General features: G+C 49.7%; 1 protein-coding gene across 2 annotated transcripts in view; it reads right to left on the bottom strand.

The window, feature by feature from the left end:
• Nucleotides 1-20483, bottom strand: part of RSPO4 (R-spondin 4) — a 41829-nt gene extending 21346 nt beyond the window's left edge. The window contains exon 1 of one of the 2 annotated variants that reach the window (XM_017895699.1): nt 20385-20483. In XM_017895699.1, coding sequence (XP_017751188.1) covers nt 20385-20463 — 79 coding nt within the window. In that variant the 5' untranslated portion in view covers nt 20464-20483. The remainder of the gene's footprint in view (nt 1-20384) is intronic. The other variant, XM_017895698.1, reaches the window with a different exon arrangement.
• Between the last annotated feature and the right edge of the window lie 6 nt (nt 20484-20489).

Here is a 20489-nt window from a genome sequence, read left to right as displayed (position 1 = left end):
CCAGGTTAAAGCATGGAGAAGGCCGGAGCCCCTGCTCTATGCTGGTCCTGCAGGGCTCAGCTGGGGCCCATATCGGGGGTTGACACAGTGGAACAGGCTGCTTGTGCCTGCCATTCCCTACTTCCTGACCCACATGAACCAAATCTCTGCTTCCCCATCCTCATGGACCTGCCCTGGACCACATTTATTCTGCCCCCCATTAGCTACTCATTAAGAGAAATTACAATTGTGTTTTTGGGGGTGCTGAGCAGCCCAGAGCAACCACTAGTGACCTTCAGAAAATAATATTAAAGGAAAAGGGTTGTTTTTGGATTCCTCATCATTTGGCAAGCTGCGCTGAGGGCAGAGCAGCCAGATGAGTTCGGGACCGGGCCAGAGAGTCTACCCTCCAGCTGGCTTCTCCAGACCCATCGGTCCAGAACTAGTGCCCTGTTGGCCGTGAACACAGAACTGTCACAAAGCTGTCCTGAGCTTGAAACTGTTACCAACCAATCTGTCTGTGGAGTTGTTACAAAACCGTCTTGTGTGTGAATGTGTCACAATGTTGTCAAGTATGTGACTTTGTATAAGAAATTGTCGTGCAGTTGTCCTCTAGGTAAAACTGCCAAGAAGTCGTCAAGTATATGCAGTTGCCACTCATTTGAAAAACTACTGGGAAAAAGTTTCTTTTCTTTTCATGTATGAGGGACAGGTTGCTGTATGTGTGACCTTGAGCAAGTTGCTGACAGGCACTGTGCGTGGCTGCTGCTTCTGCAATAACAGTGCCTGGTACACAGTAGGTGCTCAATGAGTACTTGCCAAATGTCTCCTCAGGGCTGCAAAGTGGACTCAGATAGGTTCCGGTTCTTTCAGGTGCTGGTTTTGTCCCATAGTGGGCTGGGCTGGGTGCCTCGGGTAGGTCTGCTACCTTTCACATCCTCTCTGAGCCTGCTTGGGTTGTTGTAAAGTGCACTGAGGCCTGAGTATGACATGCCCAGCAATACTGGGGAAAATAAATGCTGGCTGCTAATTCCTTCTCTCCCTCTTGTGGGGGGTTTATGATTCCTCAGGACTCTTCAGGGTAGCAGAGGCCTCTCGTGGCTCTTTGGGAGGCTGTGGGAGCTTCAGCTTTGGCTGAGTAGGACATTTGCTGTGGTTAGGACTCTGGCAGGACACCTCCAGTCAATCAGGATGCTCATTGTCACAAGGATTGGGGGCAATGCCCACTGCTCCAAACCCAGGAGGCCTCCTCTGGGGAGGATGTGAGCTCCAGGATTCCAGGAAGGGTGGGAGGAAACCTAAGGAGAGCTGAAAGCTTGTAATTCCTAAGATAAGCCCATGTGAGAAAGGTACCAGCTTTTGAAGTTCGTTCTGCAAACGACCTTCTTCACTTTTTCGCGTTGAAGTCCTGCAATCAGCAGAGCTCAGGGCTAGGAATTAGGGCCTTTACTCCGGTCCCAGCTTGGACTCAGACTCATTGTGTGACCTTTGGCAGGGCACCTCATCGCCCCCTGCCTCAGTTTCCCTATCAGAAAAACAGAGGCTTGGTCTTGATAAAGAAGTTTTGAACTTTTTCTTAGCCAAAGGAGCCTTCTTTTTTCCAAGATGAAATGTGATATGAGAGATCGATTCCTAAAATGAATGAGTTGAACTGTTTTGGCTGAGGCCAGGATGGGGGTGAGGGTGAGGATCTCGAGCTGTCTTTTTGGTTTCCTTTGCCTACTTCTAGAGGCAGGCTCTGAGGGCTTGGATACTCCCTAAGGACCCTTTGAACCCCAGACTTCCACAGGGCTAATGGCTGTAAGGAAGGTGATATAACTTTGTGGGACTCTGGAGCCTGGGTTCATTCCCACACTAGCTTCTCTGAGCATTAGTTTTCTCGTCTGTAAATGGGGATAATGACTATGCTCACATGTTGCTGTGACAGTTCAGTAAGCTGGTTTTGTGTGTGGCATGCCAAAACAGGGTTTGGCTGACATGGGGTGCACAGCAATGCGGGAGCTGCTAGCAGTTGTGGATCTCTTTCATGAGCAAGACTGCCTCAACAACTCTGCGATATGGGTAGTAGTATCTGGTCTTGCAGACAAGGAAGCTAAGGCACAGAGAAGGTAAGTAAGTCGCCCAGATCACATAGCTGGTGAGTGGCAAACTCAAAGCCAGGCAGTCTTAATAACAGATAGTTATTATTATTTTAAGTACTGGGGAGAGACTAGGCCCCAGAATAGGTCCAAAATAAATACCCTCCTCACCTTATATAATTAAGCCCTAAGAAAGCTTAGAAATAGGCCGGGCATGGTGGTTCATGCCTGCAGTCCCAGCATTTTGGGAGGCCGAAGCGGGTGGATCACGAGGTCAGAGTTCAAGACCAGCCTGACCAAGATGGTGAAACCCCGTCTCTACTAAAAATACAAAACACCTGCACTGGGTGCGTTGGCAGGCACCTGTAATCCCATTACTTGGGAGGCTGAGACAGGAGAATCACTTGAACCTGGGCAGCAGAGGTTGCAGTGAGCTGAGATCATGCCACTGCACTCCACCCTGGGTGACAGAGTGAGACTCTGTCTCAGAAAAAAAGAAAGCTTAGAAATATAACCAGCTCCCAGTGCTGAGAAGACTTGGGGCCCTGCTGCCAGTGAGCATCAGGCAAGGGGGCAGGTCTAAAAGTCAGGGCTGACTGAGGCAGGCCCTTGGTCAATGTGTCCCTGCCAGTGTTCCTGGGACAGCCCCAGTTCTTCTCAGCCAGCAACCTGGGTATCTGGAGCTTCCAAGGGGTGGCGGAGAGTTGGGAATGCAGTTTGGGCCTCCAGCCACTTGGCACAAAGTAAGCATCTTCAGGGACCCTATTCTGGGTCTGGTCTCTCCCCATGGGCCTTCTTCAACACTCAGATCCTAGTATAAGGGAGAGAGCCCCAGATGTGGACTCTTGTCCAGTTCTGCAGGTCCTCAGGCAAGTGTCTCTCTGTCTCTGGGCTTCAGTTTCTCCATCTGTCAAATGGATGTTTAAACTCGGTGTTTCTAAAGGCCCACTGTTCACCCATCCATCCACCTACCCACCCACCTACCCATCCACCTACCCATCTGCCCACCCATCTATCCATCCATCCATCCATCCATCCATCCATCCATCCATCCATCCTTCCACCCACCCACCCATCTATCCATTCATCCATCCACCCACCCACCCACTCATCTATCTACCCATCCATCCATCCACCACCCACCCATCTATCCATTTACCCACCCATCTATCCATCCACTCACCCACCCATCTGTCCATTCATCCATCCACCCACCCACTCATCTATCCATTTATCTATCTATCCATGCACCCACCCATCATCCACCCAACCATCTATCCATCCATCCATCCATCCATCCATTCAGCAGATATTTCTTGAACACCATCTATGTGCCAGGATCCTTTATTTATTAAAGTTAAAAGACAAATCATAGACCTGTAGAAACATTTTAGAAAGACACACAAAATCATACTGGATTGGAAATGTAAATTTCCCAGGGACTTTTATTCACCAGGGACTTTTATTCACCAGTGACTCTCCAGCGCCATGCATAAGGCCACATGTCTACTAGCTGCTCTGTAAAATACTTGTTGGATGTAAGAATGAATAGGACATACTTTGCTGTTCTAAAGAGAGCTGCCTCCTGAATCTGAGAGTGGAGTCAGACATCCTCTCCAGGACTTATTGAGAGGGGGCCAACTATCTTTGTCACCCCCACCCCTGACCTGCCCCACTGCCTCCCCAGCCCATATAATCCAGTTTCTAAAAAGGATCTAAGGAGGATTGGTCAGCAGTGGCTGGGGCAGGGCAAGGCACGGCATGTCCCCAACTCCCAAGCCCAGGTGGGCTCATGGTTTGGAGGGGAGAAACTATGAACCATAGGGAAACAGGCATTCCATCCCTTGATTGAACACACACTTGTTGATCTACCCTATGTCTATTGGGAGTGAGTGAAGAATGAATGAGAAATGCAAAAGGGGTGGGGTCTGGCAGGGGCAGCCTGCATTGCCACCATTTGACCAATTTCCTGTCAATTTCCTATATTCGGTCAAGTGGACACTGAAGGAGGCACTTGAGCTTAATCTAAGCCATGGTTTTCCAGCCCAAGGGGCATGAGGCTGTCGAAGGGGAATGGGGTAGTGAGGAAGCTAGGGTGATCTGAAGAGGTCAAGCTCGTGCTCCTTGCCCAATAATCACACCTGTGTCCCAATTAGGCACCTGCCACACGTGGGAGAAAGGGGAGGGCATGGATGGAGGCAGAAGAACATTTAGTCCCAGTCTCTCCCTGCTGCTCACTGGTGATGGCCCCAGAGTTTTCTAACACTGGGAATTGTGGAGGCCACAGCAGCAGCAGGGTAGTGACAGCTGTCTCTATCCCCATTCTTTCTTCAGCTCCCCAACATACAGGGGAGAAATCAACCCAGAGGGTGGAGAGAAGAGAGTGAGACAGCATGACATATCTCCCTACAGGGTAAATCAGTGGAGTCAGAAGCTGAGTCAGGCAGTGATGGGGAAGGCAGTGATGGGAAAGGAGAGCTTCAAATCAGACCTATGTTTTAAAAATTTAGCACTGGACTAGGCTTTTTAATAGCTGAAAGTTACCAGAAAGCTTTGAGATCTGCCCAAAGTTATTAAGGATTGGAGTTAAAAATGACTGTGTATTGGGGCGGGGATGGGGGATGTGTGGAAAGCATGTCATGTTTGTAATCCTCTGTTACAACTTCAATATCATCATTAAGCCAGTTACACACAAAGTAGCCAAGAATATCCTTGATACACAAAGAGCTCCTATAAATCAATAAGAAAAAGGGGAATGATCCAAGTGTGTTGAGGGAGAATGGGCAAAGACATTACAAGTAATTTAAAAAAGGAAGACAAATGGGACAATAACCATATGCAAAGCTGTTCTACTTCCCTAAGAATTTTCAAATTGAAGATGAGAACAAGAATGAAATACTACCATGACCTACAAGATACAGAAACTGTAAAAGACTCTGGCACCTTATTTTGAGAAGGCAATTTAGGCAGAGTCTATTATCTGTAGCATGAGGTAGTAACAGCATTTGACAGGCAGTGTCCTGAGTTCAGAGATGGGTAGGCACTTGTTAGGAACCACACAGTGAGTCATGGGAGGGGAGGAGCTAGAACTCAGACCTCTGGATAGGCACCTTCGACTCTTTATCTCCAGCCAGCTGGTCCTCTCTATCTGGGCTAGTGTACAGCCTGGCCCCTGGCCCCTGACTGGGTAGCCCAGGTCTGCTATATCCATTGCTGCACCCTGCTCTGGGCCTGAGGATGGCTGGGACACTGCTATTCCAAATGACACGTCTCTCATGGTTACCCTGTCCTTCCCAGAGACAAATCTTTCAATTAGTCCTGCTGGGCAGCAGCCTTAGAGGGTAGAGGTAGGACTCCAAGTCTGGGGATAAGATAAACCTGTTCCCAAATCCCAGCCCCACCTTTACTCCCTGGGACAATTACTTAACCTCAGTTTGCTCATTTGTAAAATAAACACTGTCCAGGTGTGGTGGCTGACACCTGTAATCCCAGCACTTTGGGAGGCTGAGGTGGGAGGATCACTTAAGGCCAGGAATTTGAGACCAGCCTGGGCAACACAGTGAGACCCTTATCTCTATGAAAATAAAATTTAAAAAAATTAGCCAGGCATGGTGATGCATACCTATAGTCCCAGCTACACAGGAGGCTGAGGTGGGAGGATTGCTTGAGCCCGAGAGATCAAGGCTGCAATGAGCTATGATCATGCTACAGTCCTCCAGTCTGGGTGACAGAGAGAGAGACCCTGTCTCAAAAACAAACAAACAAGATTAAAATGAACACAATCACCCACCCACTGAAAAGCTTGTTCCTTCCTGCCAGGCACTTTTCAAGGCACTGCGGATACATCAGTGAATGAGACAGACCTTCCCCTCATGAAGTTTACATCCTAAGTGGGAGAGGGAGATCATTTCAGAGAATGACAAGGAATTGAATTTGGGTACACAGAGTGGCAGGAGGGAGGGCCTGGGCTGCCTAGAAGGGCATCTCTGAGATATATAAGAAAGCACTCTTGGCGGAGGGACCAGTGGGTACAAAAGCCCAGAAGCAGGAAAGAACGTGGTGTGGAAGAGAGCAGCGAGGCCAGAGTGCAGTGACCGAGGGGAGAGTGGTGGTTGGTGAGGTCTGGAGGCAGAGGGCCCAGACCCTCAGGACACATGGACGAGTTTGGATGGTGCTGGGTTTTCCTGGAATTGAGTCAGGAAGCACTGTGGATTGCAAGCCGAGGAGTGTCTGCCACCTTGAAAGTTTCTCTGGTGCTGAGGGGAATGGACTGTGAGGCAGGAGTAGAAGCTGGGAGCTCAGGGTGTAGGGGTTCTGGTCATTCTAGTGGCCTGGACGAGGCTGGCAGCTATGAGAAGCGGGTGGATCCAGGGAGGATGGACAGACAAGCTCTGCTCATGGGTTATTATGAAAATTAAAGGGTAAGTGATTTAGTCCACAGTGCAGCACATAACACATGCTAGACAGATCTTAGTTTTTTTATTTATATATTTATTTATTTTTGAGACAGAGTCTTTCTATATCACTCAGGCTGGAGTGCAGTGGTGTGATCTCAACTCACTGCAACCTCCGCCTCCCAGGTTCAAGCAATTCTCCTGCCTCAGCCTCCCTAGTAGCTGGGATTACAGATGCCCACCACCGTGCCTGGCTAGTTTTCATAATTTTAGTAGAGATCGGGTTTCACCATGTTGGTCAGGCTGGTCTCGAACTCCTGACCTCAAGTGATCCACCTGACTCAGCCTCCCAAAGTGCTGGGATTACAGGTGAGAGCCACTATGCCCAGGCAGATCTCAGCTTTTAAGAGACCTAGACCTAGAATCTGAGATATACAAGAAAGCACTCTTGGCAGAGGGACTAGTGGGTACAAAAGCCCAGAAGCAGGAAAGAACGTGGTGCCTCCTCCATAAATGTCCCAAATCGCTTCTGCCTCTCCTGGTCATTGGTTCAAATTGTGATTCCTTGACCTCTTGTTGCCTCTTGACTTTTGCAGCCTGCTGGGATGAGGTACTTGTTCTGAGTTCCTCTAGTTGTTATTTTAAGCAGACTGCATGTCCTCCGGCCCCCATCTCCCAAGCTGGTGCGAAACCCAAGGCAGTATCTGGGTGGCTCCCTAAGTCATTTTCCAAATTGAGAATAGGTAGTAAAGTCACCTATTCTCACAACCATGACATCCACCCAGTCGAGGTTCCCAGACTAACTGCCCAGTCCCCAGAAGTAGAGAGATGGGAGGCAGCGCCAGGCAGGAGGGAACCCAGGTCGCATAGACAGGTTTGAGTCCCAGCTCTGCCACCTTGGCCCTAGGAAGGCCCTCTGACCTCTCTGAGTCTCTGCACCTCATCTGCAAAATAGGAATGATGTTATTAAAGGATTGCCTGCAGGGTAAAGTGAGGTAATAACCTGCAGAGAGCACCTGGCTGTGTGCCAGCTCATACGGCAAATGCTCACCAGGTAGGAGGATCCTAAGGTTGTGGGCAATGCATACAAAGCCTCTGGTGCATTGTAGGTGCTCAATAAATGGTAGGATGCTAGTAGGGAGGAGTTGAATGAAAGAAGGGGAAAGAGACCCAGTGCATGGTGGGGGAGGCAGGAACACAGGGAGTTGGGTGCTCCACCTTGGAAACCTCTCCTGGCCCTGGGGGCACTGTCTCCACCAAATCCAAATCCAGGCAGCTAGAGGGACCTGGGCCTGCACAGGCATGGAAATTCTGCACTCACTATTAGTGGGCCTCAGTTTCCTCATCTGCGAAGCGAGAACCATAACCCTTCTTACCCAGTTATAACCTGGATTCTGGGCTGGAAACAAGATGAGCAGCTACAACCTGTCCTACACCACCCCCAGTTGGAGATACGGGCATCTGGGAGCTCTGGCCGATTTTCAAAGGGACTAGAACTGCAAAGAGCAGAACCAGGCTAATGCTGGCTGAGTGTTCACAGTGTGCCAGGACCTGTGCTATGCAGGTCCTTGTACCAAATCATTAAAACTTGCCATAACCCCACAAGGTGGGGACTACTCTTACTCCATTTGCAGGGATGAGAAAACTGAGGCTCTAGAGGTGAAGGGGTTGGCCCAAGCATTCACAGGAGGTGCCAGGTGGAATGCAAACCTGAGCCCAGCTCCTAACCACTGGGGAGGAGCCTGCCTTGTGGCCTGTCACCCCTCCTTGCCGACTCCTGCCAGCTGGGCCTCCAAAGGCCAACAAATGCCATTTAAAGCCATACCTCTCTCAGGGCACACCAGGGATGAGCTCCAACCTGTGGGGGCAGACAGGAGGAGTTATATCAGCCAAGTGAAGGCAGGAGAGAGAAGGCTACTCCAAGTGCCTTTATTCTGGAACTGTTTGCATTGCAGGGATGGAGCCCTTAGCAGCAACCCCCAGACCATCAAAAAAGCTGGCTATGCACACAAACGTCCTGAGTGTATGTTTCCCTTCATTCTCTCTCTCTTTTCCCCTTCCTTCCTTCCTTCCTTCCTTCCTTCCTTCCTTCCTTCCTTCCTTCCTTCCTTCTCTCCCTCCCTCCTTCCTTTCTTCCTTTCTCTCTCTCTCTCTTTCTCAATCTCTCTCTCTCTTTCTTTCTCTTTCTCTCTCTTTCTTCCTGGGGTGGGGAGTTGTTGATGCAAGAGAATAAGATGATCCACAAACTGAACTGATTCAGCCAAAGCAACCCTCAGCCAGAGGCGAGCGGGAAGTGTAATCTGTTGGCTGGGGATACTCCTTGTGGGGGACTTTGAACCCCTGTGGGGTGTTGTTCAAGCCAATGTCACTCGCCTTCAAGGGCAGGGAGTCTCCAGCTGATGTCTCTTTTACAAGAAAACTCACTGCTGCTGAGGCTACTACCTCCATCAGAGTAGGGGGGAGGGGGACCCCAAGGACAGGGTCTGGTTTGGAGCATATGCGTGCCAACTGCAGGCAGTGATCCAAGGGCACAGTCAGGAAGGAGGGTGGACAGAGGAGCATCACCGCAATTGAGCGTCCCAGTAGCGTGCTCAGGAAGGCCTGAGGGCTGCTGCAGCAGCACTAACACTTGTCGGAAGAATCCCTCGCAGGAAGGGTGGTCCAATGGCGAGCCGTAGTGGATCCAAGCTCACACTCTGAAGTGTGACTTTGCTTGTTTATTTTAAGAGAAGGGGTCTCACCGTGTTGCCCAGGATGGCCTCGAACTCCTGGACTCAAGCCATCCTCCCTCCTCAGCTCCGTGAGTAGCTGGGATTTCAGGTGAGAGTCAATGCACCTGGCTCTGGAGTGTGGCTTCTTGTAAGACCTTCTTATACAGACTTTTTTGTTATTGTTTTTGAGATGGAGTATCACTCTGTCACCCAGGCTGGAGTGCAGTGGCACAATCTTGGCTCACTGCAAGCTCCACCTCCCAGGTTCACGCCATTCTCCTGCCTCAGCCCCCCAAGTAGCTGGGACTACAGGCGCCCGCCACCACGCCTGGCTAATTTTTTGTGGTTTTTAGTAGAGACGGGGTTTCACTGTGTTAGCCAGGATGGTCTCCATCTCCTGACCCCGTGATCCGCCCACCTTGGCCTCCCAAAGTGCTGGGATTACAGGCGTGAGCCACTGAGCCCGGCCCAGACTTTTTAATAAGATCAGAAAACCCAGACCATAAGGCAGAACAATCCGCCTCTCCCCCCTCGAAAACCAATGGATTTGACCACATTGACAGCATGGTAAGTAATGATTTCTACTCTCCGAAGGTGGGGACTCTACAAAGTCAGATTTAAAAAGATATTTTTTGTGTCAAAATCAACACAGGATTGATATCTAGGTAATACAAGGAAGCCCTATAAGTTGACAAGAAAACTTCAGGAAATCCAATTTTAAAAGTGGGAAAAAAATAAAATAAAATGTTTAAAAGTGAAAAAATAAAATTTAAAATTAAAATCAGGTGAATAAGAACTACACAATTAAAACAAAAAAGTTAAAATAAAATAACATTCAAAACAAAATTAAATAACAAAATAAAATTTAAAATAAGGTATAAAATAAAGTGTAAAATCCATTCAAATAAAAAATACATTTGTAAAATAATTTAAATGCATTAAAGTTAATAAAACAAAATATTAAGAATAAAAGTAACATGTTTAAATGAAATAAAATTTAAAATGTAAAATACATGAAAGAATTTTAAGAGTAAAATAAAAAATCAGCTATTTTTAACAATATAAAGAATAAAGGAAAAAAAATAGAACATCAAAGGAGAGCAAGGTCTTGCTAGACCTTGCTAGACCTTGCTGATGACGTGCTGTGAATTAAGGAGTCTGATTGGCTCAAATGCCTGCAGGGAGGCGGGGGAAGTGAATGAGGAGGGTGGTGTAGGGGGTGAGAGGGGAGGAGGAAGGAAAAGCATGCCCTCAGGCAGCATCTGACTCGGTTTTTCCAGCCCGCTGTGGGCAGAGGGCAGGATGTCAGGCCCCACCATGGCCTCACCCCAAAATAGCCATCACATCATTTATGCATTTGTAATGTGCTGGCAATACACACACACACACACACACACACACACACACACACACGCACGCATGCATGTTACATCATCCCATTCTCACTGCCGTCCTCTGAGGTCCACTTTCATAGAGGAGTGAACAGAGACTCAGAGAGGGTGGGTCACTGTGCCACAGTCACACAGCACTTAGGACCACCCTATCCTCTGAATCCGGCACCCTCAAAATGACCTTCTTTGGACCAGTTAGGTCTGCCGAGGACTTTCAAACAGAGGCAGGGCCATCTCTGACATCAGGCTCTAACTTCTGTACGCTAGGAAGAGCCCATCCCCCATGACGCATGACAGTTATCACCATTAAAGAAGCACTGACTGTCTGCCAGGGGGTCACATGCATAGTCATCTTGACAACCATATGAGGTAGATGCTCTTATTGTCCCCATTGTATTGACAGACAACATCAAGATTCAGGAGTCAGACACTGTCACCCAAGCACGGCAGTAACAGAACTGGGAGCTGAGCCCAGCACTGGCACAGCCCAAATCTCACACTCCCTGCTTGTCACCAGGCCATTTTAACCATCACTGACGAGCACTCCCTATATGCTAGCAATGTGTTTGTCTATGTTTCATGCCTCATTTTAAAAATTAGCCAACAGGAGCACAGAAGGGAGAGATGACCTGCCCAAGGTCACTCAGCCAGTAAGTGGTAGAGCCTACAGCCTTCGGGACAGCCTGCCAAGCCCCCAGTGCTCATCTGGGACTTGCTAGAGACAGCTGTGCCCATTGGCCAACCCCAGAGCAGGCTCAGAAGGGCAGCTGTGACATTCCTTCTCTTCACGTCTCCACCCTGGCGGATGTGGGCTCTGCCGTCGGGCTCCAGGGAAAGTGGAGGTTTCCAGCGAAAGGGAGTGGTTTCCCCATGTGGCCTGGGTCCTCTGGGCTTGGGAATGCCTCTGTTCTGAGTTGGTGAAACAGAACCTCCCACCCCGTGCGCAATGGCACATGAGAGCCCCTACTATGGGCCACAGAGCAAGGGCCCTATGAATCATGCTGTTACTGCAAGCAATCATTCCAGGGCAGGCAGTGGCGGCCCAGCATGGGACAGCAGTGTCCGGGTGGAGCTGGCGTCACCCATCCGGAGATGGGAAGCAGACCATTCCCGACGGGATCTGGAAGAAACTCCGAGGGCGGGGCTGAGGGCACATGTGTCCTGGATGTTGCTGTTACACAGGGCTAGGAAAAACGGCTCCAGCCCACAGAGACCTGGGAGCACATCACGACCTTTCCCCAGCCTGGTTGTGTGTCCTTGGCAAGTTGATTCCCCTCCCTGAATGTGGAAGGTCTCGTCAGTAGAAGAGGCAGAATAATAGGGTCAAGCCACTTCATGGGGCTATAATGTGGGTAGCCCAGGAGGAGGGCTGCCGTGGTGGTTATGGACTCAGGCTTTGGAATCAATCGTCTGGATGGAATCCTGGTTTTTGCCAAACTTACTCTGCCAAGCTATGGGGTAGAAACATGAAATTGCTAATATTTGGCTGTTTATGACCTACAAAAATGGCAACTGCACATACTTCAATGAATGTGCCTCTCTTTTAATGGCTTCCTCCTCTACAAAATGTGGGTAATGACAGGCCCCTCAGAGGGGTGCTGTGAGGATGAAATAAGGCTGGGAGGCAATTAAGTTCAGTAGTTAGAGCTGGGCTCTGGGGCAAGGAAGGATTTGAACCTTGGCTGAGTGGCCTTGGGCAGTTACTTAACCTCCCTGTGCCTCAGTTTTCTCGTCTATAAAACAGGAATACTACTACCCACTGTGCAGGTTTATTAAGATACTTTAATCAATGAATACATACAAAGTACTTAGAACAGTGTCTGAAATTGTTAAATAAAATAAAGGAATGCAGGCAACATCTGGTGTCTCCTACACCCTCACTTCTACTCACCTAAATGCTCAACCACAAAACCAAATCCAAAGTGACTTTTGTTAACCTTTGATGCCAATGAAAGTTAAGTATTTTTAAAGAAAAAATATGGTTTGGGGAACATATATGTGTGTAGAGATGTAGGTGAGGAGTGTGTTCCCTGATGTCCACCCCTAGGGCTGTTCTATGTCCTGATGGTGCCTATAGCCCAATACTCTAAGGACAGGACTAGCCTTGAGACCATGATGGCTCCGTGGCTTGGTCCCTCTCAGGAAATCACACAGCCAAGCCTCCGACCCTATGGAGAGGCTCACGTTGCCCAGGTAACTCTGGAGGCCCTTAAGAGGCACTCAGCCCTGGGCTGGCCTCTGGTTATTAAGAAATTCCTGCAGACAGCCTTGGATGTGTGAAAGCCCTCTAGATTCCATCCTGTCTTAACTTTTTTTGAGACAGAGTCTTGTTCTGTCACCCAGGCTGGAGTGCAATGGTGCAATCTCAGCTCACTGCAACCTTTGCTTCCCAGGTTCAAGTGATTCTCATGCCTCAGCCTCCTGAGTAGTTGGGATTACAGGTGTGCACCAACACACCTGGCTAATTTTTGTATTTTTAGTAGAGATGGGGTTTCACCATGTTGGCCAGGCTAGTCTTGAACTCCTGGCCTCAGGTATTCTGCCTGCCTCAGCCTCCCAAAGTGCTGGGATTACAGGTGTGAGCCACTGTGCCTCGCTCCATCCTGTCTTCTGACATTTGTCCCAGCCCTGGGAAAAAAGGCAAAGCACACTGGGCATTTCCAAGTCACATGGGGGGAAACTGAGGCTCTGAGAGGCTCTCAACCTGTCAGGCTCTGGAGCAGGCTGCCTTCCTCTACCAATTCAAGTTTTGCCTTCACCACTGGATGCCTGCACCCTCACTTCTACTCATGGCTGGGTGACCTTGGGTAAGGTGCTTCCCCGCTTGAGTCTCCAATTTTACAAGGATTGGTCTCAAAGATCTCACTTGACCTTTTTGGCCTTAACACTTCATTATTCTAGAACTCTTCAGAATTTCAGAGAGAAAATGAAAGCTGAACTGCTCTGCAAACTATAAAGTGCTATACGAACAAGAAGGTGGTTAATGGCAGCATTAGATGGGTTTTCAGGAGAAGTCTACCGTAGGCAGGATTTGCTGTGGGTTTTGGAATTAAGAAGACCCAGCTCACACATGTATTTGCGATGTGACTTTGGACAAGCCAGCCCCCCTCTCTGAACCAACTTCCCTCTTCTGTAAGCTGGCGGTGGGGGCATATCCACCAGGCAGGGCTGGGGTGAGGACCAAAGGAAAGGAGCGCGCAATGTCTGCCACACCCTGGCCACGCAGAGGTGTTGATGCAGGAGGAGATTTAGGGCCCCAACACGTGATTCCACCTTCCAGGAGCTAAAGTCCACACACCTGGGGAATGATGTAGCTGTCAGATTCAGGGTGATTAGAAACAAGCATCTGAACTAAGGCAATTGTTTGGAGCTCCAGAGACAGACTCTCTGGGCTTACATCCCAGCACCCCTGTCTGTTGCTGTACCACCCACTGGGCCTCAGTCTCCTCAACTGTAATATAAAGATCCTCCTGGAATCTGCCCCTTACAGCTGTCAGGAGGGCCTTCATTAGGCCATAACTGAAAGAGGCTGAGCACAGAAGATGGGCTCAGCTGGTCCAGCAGCCTCCACACTATTTTGACAATGGTAAGAAATACACTTTTATATCAGTACACACACTAGTACACACATGCACACACTCACATACATCCACATATATGCGCATGCACACTCACCCACTCATACACACATTCACATATATGTGTAAACTGAAACACATTCCTTAAAATAATAGTTTTCACACTTACAATGCACTCTGATACAGTCTAAAAACGAGGTTGGCAAAAACCGTAGCCTCTGGACCAAATTTGGATGTTTTTGTGTGGCCGGTGAGTTAAGAAGAGTGGAGGATGTGACAGATCATATGTGGCTTGCAAGGCCTAAAGTATGTACTATCTGACCCTTTGCAAAAAATGTTTTCTGACCCCACTCTATTTTATTCAGTTATATTCCATTCCTTTCTGTTCCGTTCCGTTCCATTCCCTTTCATTTGAAAATGCTGGCTATAGTTAATTTATCGCCCTCACCTGCTGATGCATCGTAACCCTCAGTTTGGAAAACTTTAAACTAATGGGAGCTTCAGTTTTTTCACCAGATGGGAGGACGGATGAATAAACCCTATCCATGTGACACCTCAGCCAAGCAACATCCCCTCTTTGTCTCGGATTCCTCAGCTGAGACTGGGACCACCACCAGCCTGCTCTCAAGGGTGTGTTGAGGTGCAGCCTCAGAAGTCTTGTCCATGATGTTCTCATTGATGGATCTTAAGATTCCAATAGTAAATATTTTAGGCTTTTTGCACCACATACGATCTGTTGCATATTCCAATATTCTTAGCTTGAAGGCTATGTAAAAATAGTCCTCTGGCCACAGAAATGGAGGAACACCCATCTCTGCTGTCCTTTTCAACACCTAGCACAGGGCCTGGCCTAGAGAAGGGACCCAATAAGTATTTCTTCATGATGATGGTGACCGGAGAATGGCACCCAATGCCTTCCATGACTGGACTCCGGCCCAATCTGCAATCAGAACTTCACTTCCTTCGGCCATGTGGTCCCTTGTGCCCTTCCCACCTGGCCACACTCTCCCATCATCCTGCAGAGGTCCTCACCCTACTGCCACCTCTGCCTGACAGAATCCTAAATCCTACTCCCCACGATGGGGTTCCTCTCAGATGCTTCCACCATGCAGTCCTGGCAAATCACTGACATGATTCATTTCTATATCTATTGCACAGGCTTCGGAGCCTCCAAAACTCTGGGTCCAGGTCCTGGCTCTGCAGCTGTGAGCTCCTGAGCAGGTCATTGATGCTTTCTGAGCCTCAGTTCCTGTGTCTGGGAAACAGGCATAACACAAGGCAGTGGCAGAGTGAGGATGTGAAGCCCCACCTTCACAGTTCCTGGCACGTGGCCCGCCTCCCTCCTTGCTCCGTGGCCTCAATCTCAGTGGCCTGAATCTCCTTCGGTGGCCGGGCAGGGGGGTTGGATAGTTTCCATCCACAGGACAGGGAGGTGGGGCAATGGGATGGAAAAAGCAGTATCTATTTTGCACCCAGGCTTGGCTTCAGAACGCTGAGTGGAAGAAGGATGGCAAATAAAACTCAATTGATTGACCACCTACTATGTGCCAAGAAGTCAGCTTTCCATTTCTCAGCCAGCCCCTATGTTATGAAGAAACCCAAGCCGAGAGGCCCAAGGTTACGTTCTATTAAGACTCAGCGCCATTCCCTCAGTCCTCAATGTCCAGTCATTACCCAGCCCAGCCCTGTAGGAATCCCCTTCAGAACTACACCTGCATCTAAACCTGGCTTCACCTGGATGCCAGCACTCAGGGGACATACCTTGTTCTGTGCCCAGCGATGGCTCCTGCTTGCCCAGGGCTTGGTGCATCTGTGTGTACAGGAGACAGTGCTGCCTGCCTGGCCCTCCATATGGGGCTTTGCAATTTAAACGGAAGTGTCATATTCACTCCACATAACAGGCCTCTGGAGTGGGCACCACCGCAGTCAATTTACAATAAAGAAAAACAAGCCCAGAGAGAGGAGATTTGCTTCAGATACGTCACAAGCAAGAGGCGGAGGTGAGCTTAACCCACGTGAGACCCCACTCCCTTCCGGTCCAGGGCATGTCTGCTCTGCTGTAAAATGGGAAGGGAAAGTGGTCAAATCCTTATGAAGCCCCTACTGTGTGCCTTCGGCCCCCTTCCCTCTTGGACTGTGGTACATCTTCCCAATTGCTCAGAGGTAGGTGTAAGTTTTCCCATTTCACAGGTGGGGAAGCATGGATGGGAGAAGGCATGTGGCCTGCTTAATGTCACATATCTAGGGCAGGAGAGGGCTCAAGGTTTGAACCCAGGGCTCTTCACTTTGCCCCTTGCTTGCTCAGGTCTAGAAAGATCCAGAAACTCCATGTGAATGTGGGGGTCCCTCCCCAGCAGGCCTTGGATGTCAGGGAAAGTCAGTCACAGGCTGGCATCTCCTCCTTGCCTAAATGGACCTCCAGATCTAGGGATGCAAACCAGAGCCCCCTCACTCTGCCGGACTGTCCCATTGCCAGGACACCCCAGCATGTTTCAAAAAAATGTCCCATCTGGTTCTGATTCATTTATACTTAATTAATCAAAATGCTGTTTTGTAAGAGACACTTGAGATCCAAGAATCTTTCTCAAGTCTTTTATTTCATTCTTTCTTAGAAACAGAAAAATTGGGCTTCATTAAGAAGCAGTTACGCCGGAGCCTGAGGAAGGATGGGTCTGTGGGAACCAGGCCTCAAGGGGGCTCAGACAGGGCAGATGCCAGCCCAGCAGATCACTCCTCGGGATTGTGCAGACCTGGCCAAACGCTAAGGCCAAAGACTCAGGCACGGGGGAGGCTGGAGAAAGGTGGGAAAGGGTCATCCCTCTGTGTTGGCCGTTCCCCAAGGACAGGCCCAGGGCTGCTCACCTGGGTATCTCCAAGGTCCCCAACACAGAACCTGGCACAGAGGCTGCCCTGTGAAACTTGTTAAATGAGCAAGGAAATGAATAAATGAATGAAGTACTGCCAACAGCCAGGTGTTTTCAGGACACATTCTCCCGCCAAAGTTAGAATAAGGTCAAAGTTGGTAGGACCCTCAGGGATTGCGTACAGAATTTTCCAAGCAGATGCCTTATGAGAAATGGTCTCTGATGTGTAATATGTTTGGGAAAGGTCACTCTCTCTCTCTCTCTCTTTTTTTTTTTTTTTGGAGACAGCATCTGTTCTGTCACCCAGGCTGGGGTGCAGTGGCACAATCACAGCTCGCTGCAGCCTTGATGTCCTTCCTGGATTGAAGTGATCCTCCCACCTCGGCTTCCTAAGTAGCTGGGACTACAGGTGTGCACCACCACCACCATGCCTGGCTATTTTTTGTATTTTTTATAGGGACAAAAAAATGTATTTTTTGTAGAGTTTTGCCATGTTGCCCAGGTTGGTCTTGAACTCCTGGGCTCAAGCTATCCTCCCATCTTGGCCTCCCAAAGTGCCAGGATTATAGGCTTGAGCCATCACACCTGGGTTACACTGTCTATCTCCACCTCTTCAGCATGCTCTAATAAGTCTCATCGCCAAGAAATCTGCTAAACCCAGCATTTCCCAATCTATTTGACCAGAACGCCTGTGGCTGCCTTGCAAAAGATGCTACAGGAAGGGTTTATCTAGCTCTGGTCCCCACTCCAGTGCCAATGGGCAACTGAGGCTATGGGTGGGGGACGGAGAAAAATCTACTGACCCAAGGTCACGTGACACAACTGGGTCAGGGGTGTGACTGAAATTCAAGGCTATCTCCATTGTATCCAACAAATAAAAGGAGCCCTAAGCCTCTTCTGAAAATGCTAGGCAGGTGTATGTCCCAGAGGCAAGAGATCAGGTACTAGAGGAGGGATGCTGAGAGCCCCTCACCAAATTGCAGCCGTATCCCTACCTCCTCACTGAGTTCCTGGGGAGGTGGTGGTGAGCTGTAGATGGGGCGGGGGGCAAAAGGGGCAGGATAGAAATTTATCATTTTTTTTTTTCTTTTTTTTTTTTTGTCTTTTTTGAGCTGAGAAGCATCTTAAAGTCTTCTAAACCAGCTCTTTTTTTTTCTTTTTTGTTGTTGTCATTGTTGTTGTTGAGACAGAGTCTCACTCTGACACCCAGGCTGTAGTGCAGTGGCAAGATCTCGGCTCACTGCGACCTCTGCCCCCTGGGTTCAAGCGATTCTCCTGCCTCAGCCTCCCAAGTAGCTGGAATTACAGGCGCCTGCCACCACACCCAGCTAATCTTTGTATTTTTAGTAGAGACAGGGTTTCACCTTGTTAGCCAGGCTGGTCTCAAACTTCTGACCTCAAGTGATCCGCCTGCCTTGGCTTCCCGAAGTACTGGTATCACAGGCGTGAGCCACCACACCTGGCCTAAACCAGCTCCTCTTTAGATGAAGAAACTGAGGCTCTGAGAAGGGAAGACCAGCACACCTCAGAAGATATCTTCTCAGCATTACGTCAGGCAGATCGGGATTCGAGTCTGCTTTGCTACTCACCTGCTGTGCAACCTCGGACAAGTCGGTTTCCTTCTCTGAACCTCAGTTCCCTCATCCAGAAAACAAGGATCTCTCCCCTCCCTCCACTAGGCCATTGTGAGTAGCCAAGGACACAGTGGACAGGAAATGAGAATGATTAATACTTACCAGCACCCATTAGGAGCCTGTGTCCTCAGCTACTCATTTCCCATACACACTCAGTCTTGCCCACAATCGTCCTTATGAGCAGGATACTTAAGATGGGTTAATGAAGGGAAAGGGGGTTTGTTTGATTTTTTGGTATTGTTTAGAATGGAGAAGGATCTCAGAGATCTTCTAAAGGACCCTCAGATGGGTAAAGTGAGAATTGGAGAGGCAAAATGACTTATCCAAGGCCACTCAGTTGGTAACTGGGGAAGCTGGGCTTTGAACTCAGTTGACCTGGCTCCAGAGCCCATGCCCCTAACTACTAAACAAAGGCCATTCACAAAGGAGTGTCCCCATAGAGTCCCAAACTCACCCCAGCTCAGCTGAAAACCACATGCCTCTGCATTCCCTTGTCCCACTGTCACAGCAAGAACTGGAGCCTCTTGGGCCACAGTCTCCCTGACCCCATCCAATCCCACCTCCCAATTCTCCCACAGCCTCTGTCTGCTTCCTGCTCCGTTTCAGGAGTGACTGTCACTGTAGGGCTTTCACACAGATGGAAGGCCCCAGAGGGCAAGCCATTCTCTCTTATTTTCTCTCCCCTTTATCCTTGCTCACACCCAATGCCAGGTCTGGAAAGAGAGAAGACACCAGCTGGACAATTCAGCAGTTACGTAAACCAGTCTGAGCCTTGGAATCCCAGGCTTTAATAAAACTGAACGACCCCTATGTCATGAGGATATAGTTGGGATTTGATGAGCTAGGACATGAAAAACCCCTGGCACAGTGGCTGGCATTCGGCTGCTGATCTCAAGAGTGGCACCTGGAAGCCAAAGGGCTGCCCGGCTCAGGCAGGCGATTTGCTCATTTGCTCAGCTGCTTACCCTTCTCTGAGGCACAGTCTCTACCAATTCCTGCTCTGCAGGGACAGCCTCCAGCCCACCTTCTGAGGATGTTCTGACTCTCACAGCGAGGCTGTGGCATAGGACTCCCAGGTGGGAGTGCATTGGGCCCCTGGTACATTTATGATCTGAACCTTGGCTCATCTTCCTAGCGGCCTGGGAGGTCAAGAAGAAAAACTAAGACTCTCTGAGGCGCTGGACTTCTTCTAGGCCATCCCCTATTAGAATAAATGAACCTGAACTCAGGTCTCAGGTCTGGCTGAACTCAACAGAGGGGGCCACGGAGGATCACTGCCCTCTGGGAGGTGACACCAGGAGTCAGGGTGAGTGATGAGGCTGGGACTGGGGCCTCTGGACTCCCAGCCCAGGGCTCTCAATGTCACTTCCTGGCCCAGTGTGGATGCTTGGGATGGCTTCTAAGCCACTGAATCTGTCTCCTAGTCCCTGTGCCCCCCAGTCTGGCTCTTGAGGCTTCTGTCTCTGCACGGAGCCGTCCTCCTTTCTGCCGACCATGTGGCTACTACAGAGAGCCCTGCTACCCTCTACCTTCTGGGAGAGTCTCCTTGGCCCACCCTGCTCAATGGCTGGCTCACTGGGTGCCCTGGAACCTTAGTCTCCCCATTTAAAGTGAGGTTGAGACTCATCTGGAGGAGCGAATGATCCAGGGCGCCAGGCACCAGGCAGATGCCCCCTAAGCCGCCACCCCGGCCTCCCGGCCCCCGGTCCGCCCAGCAGCGCCTGCCCGGCCGCCCTGTCCTGTCACCCCTCGTACCTTGCTTCTTCCTTCGGTTCAGGGCGAGCATGTCCACGGCGTGGGCGACGAGCAGGAGCAGGCAGAGTGGCGCCCGCATCTGGGCAGCCTGGTCCGGGCTGGCGC

Source organism: Rhinopithecus bieti, unplaced genomic scaffold, assembly GCF_001698545.2.
Source record: "Rhinopithecus bieti isolate Rb0 unplaced genomic scaffold, ASM169854v2 scaffold_27016, whole genome shotgun sequence".
Taxonomy (NCBI): domain Eukaryota; kingdom Metazoa; phylum Chordata; class Mammalia; order Primates; family Cercopithecidae; genus Rhinopithecus; species Rhinopithecus bieti.
This window is presented reverse-complemented; position numbering and strand designations above follow the sequence as displayed.